The sequence below is a fragment of the Carlito syrichta genome, unplaced genomic scaffold (genome assembly GCF_000164805.1).
Source record: "Carlito syrichta isolate Samal-C Ts95f unplaced genomic scaffold, Tarsius_syrichta-2.0.1 Scaffold304772, whole genome shotgun sequence".
NCBI classification, from domain to species: domain Eukaryota; kingdom Metazoa; phylum Chordata; class Mammalia; order Primates; family Tarsiidae; genus Carlito; species Carlito syrichta.
The window spans coordinates 4,200-5,567 of record NW_007248868.1 but is presented as its reverse complement, the minus strand read 5'-3'; the positions used below and the strand labels follow the sequence as shown (position 1 = coordinate 5,567).

General features: G+C 55.3%; 1 protein-coding gene across 1 annotated transcript in view; it reads right to left on the bottom strand.

The window, feature by feature from the left end:
* Nucleotides 1–1,008: 1,008 nt before the first annotated feature.
* The window catches only part of ATF5 (activating transcription factor 5), a 2,189-nt gene continuing 1,829 nt past the window's right edge, over nt 1,009–1,368 (bottom strand). The window contains 1 exon segment of the mRNA XM_021713880.1: nt 1,009–1,368. This exon segment is cut by the window's right edge and continues 52 nt beyond it. Within this exon segment, the coding sequence (XP_021569555.1) occupies nt 1,084–1,368 (285 nt within the window). The 3' untranslated portion in view covers nt 1,009–1,083.

The window sequence follows — 1,368 nt, the reverse complement described above, 5'->3', positions numbered from 1 at the left end:
GAGACGAGGTCTTGCTCCGTTGTCCAAGCTATGTTACCTTTATTGCTGCTTTGACCTAAAACCACCCTCTCCCTAGCTTCTCTCAAAGAAAAGACGCACAGGCCAGAGGAAATGTTTTGTTTTATTTCTGCTCACAGCCCCCAAACATATCAGTCCCCATCCTCCCTCACCCAGATGTAGTCCCTCCCCCAACACCTTCATAAAACACTGATTTTCTCCCAGAGCTAACATGAACACCCAGTCACCAACTATGGTTGTCCCTGGCCCTTCCTCCCATCCATCCACTCTGCGAACTTGGCTACCTTTCAACTCCCGCCCCAGACACAGTAACCCCAAGACATCCAGCTTGCTTTTTTGTTGATGTAACACGGGTCTCCTCACAGCCCTCGCTGACTTCCACCCTCCTCTGCACGGTCATCCCTCATCGCCTCCCTGCCTCAGCCCACTGCACCTCTACCTGTCTCCCAGAGCCACCTGCAAAAACCTAGATGTGAGATTCGAGAGACTGGGTAAACAAGCTTCCAGCTGCTTCCTGCGTGCCCTGTGCCCCTTGGTTGCCTGGGCTGTTACTCAAGGGTGTAGGTGTTGACTAAGACCAAACATTCCTCCATCCTGGGGAGGGAAGAGGGAGCAAATCCAGAAATGGCAAGAGAGGTGATAAGGATAAAAGCAGAGAGACCCGCCTGGCCAACATGGGGAGACCTTGTCTCTACAAAAACTTAGCCCGGCCGGTTGCAGTGGCTCACACCTGCAATCCCCAGCACTTGGGAGGCCATGGCAAGAGGACTGCTTGAGCCTAGGAGTTTGAGCCTGGGCAACACAGCAAGACCTTATCTCTATTTTTAAAAATAATTTTAAAAATTAGCCAGGTCTAATGGTGTGCGCCTGTAGTCCCAGCTACTCGGGAGGCTAAGGCAGGAGGATTGCTTTGGGCCCAGGTGAGACATGATCACACCACTGCTGCACTCTAGTCTGGGTGACAGCGTGAGACTCCAACTCAAAAAAAAAAAGCCAGAGGCAGGGGGATGATGGAGCCAGAGTTGAAGTCCAGCCTCCCCACCCCGAGCCCAGGCCCCTGCCCTTCTAGCAGGTGCGGGTCCTTTGGCTCCGGGCCTTGTAGACCTCGATCAGCAGGTCCTTGACATACTGGATCTCTCGTTCCACGGACTCCGCCCTCTCCCTCAGCTCCCGGTTCCTTGCCTCCAGCCCCTGGCACTCGCCCTCCAGGGCCTCGCCCTCCGCCCGCTTCCTCTGGCGGTACCTCAGAGCTGCAGACTTATTCTGGTCTCTCTTCTTTTGCTTGCGGTCCCCTCGGGTGGTGGCAGGATGGGGGTAGGGGGCTGGGCGACAGGGTTGGGGAGGAGGAGG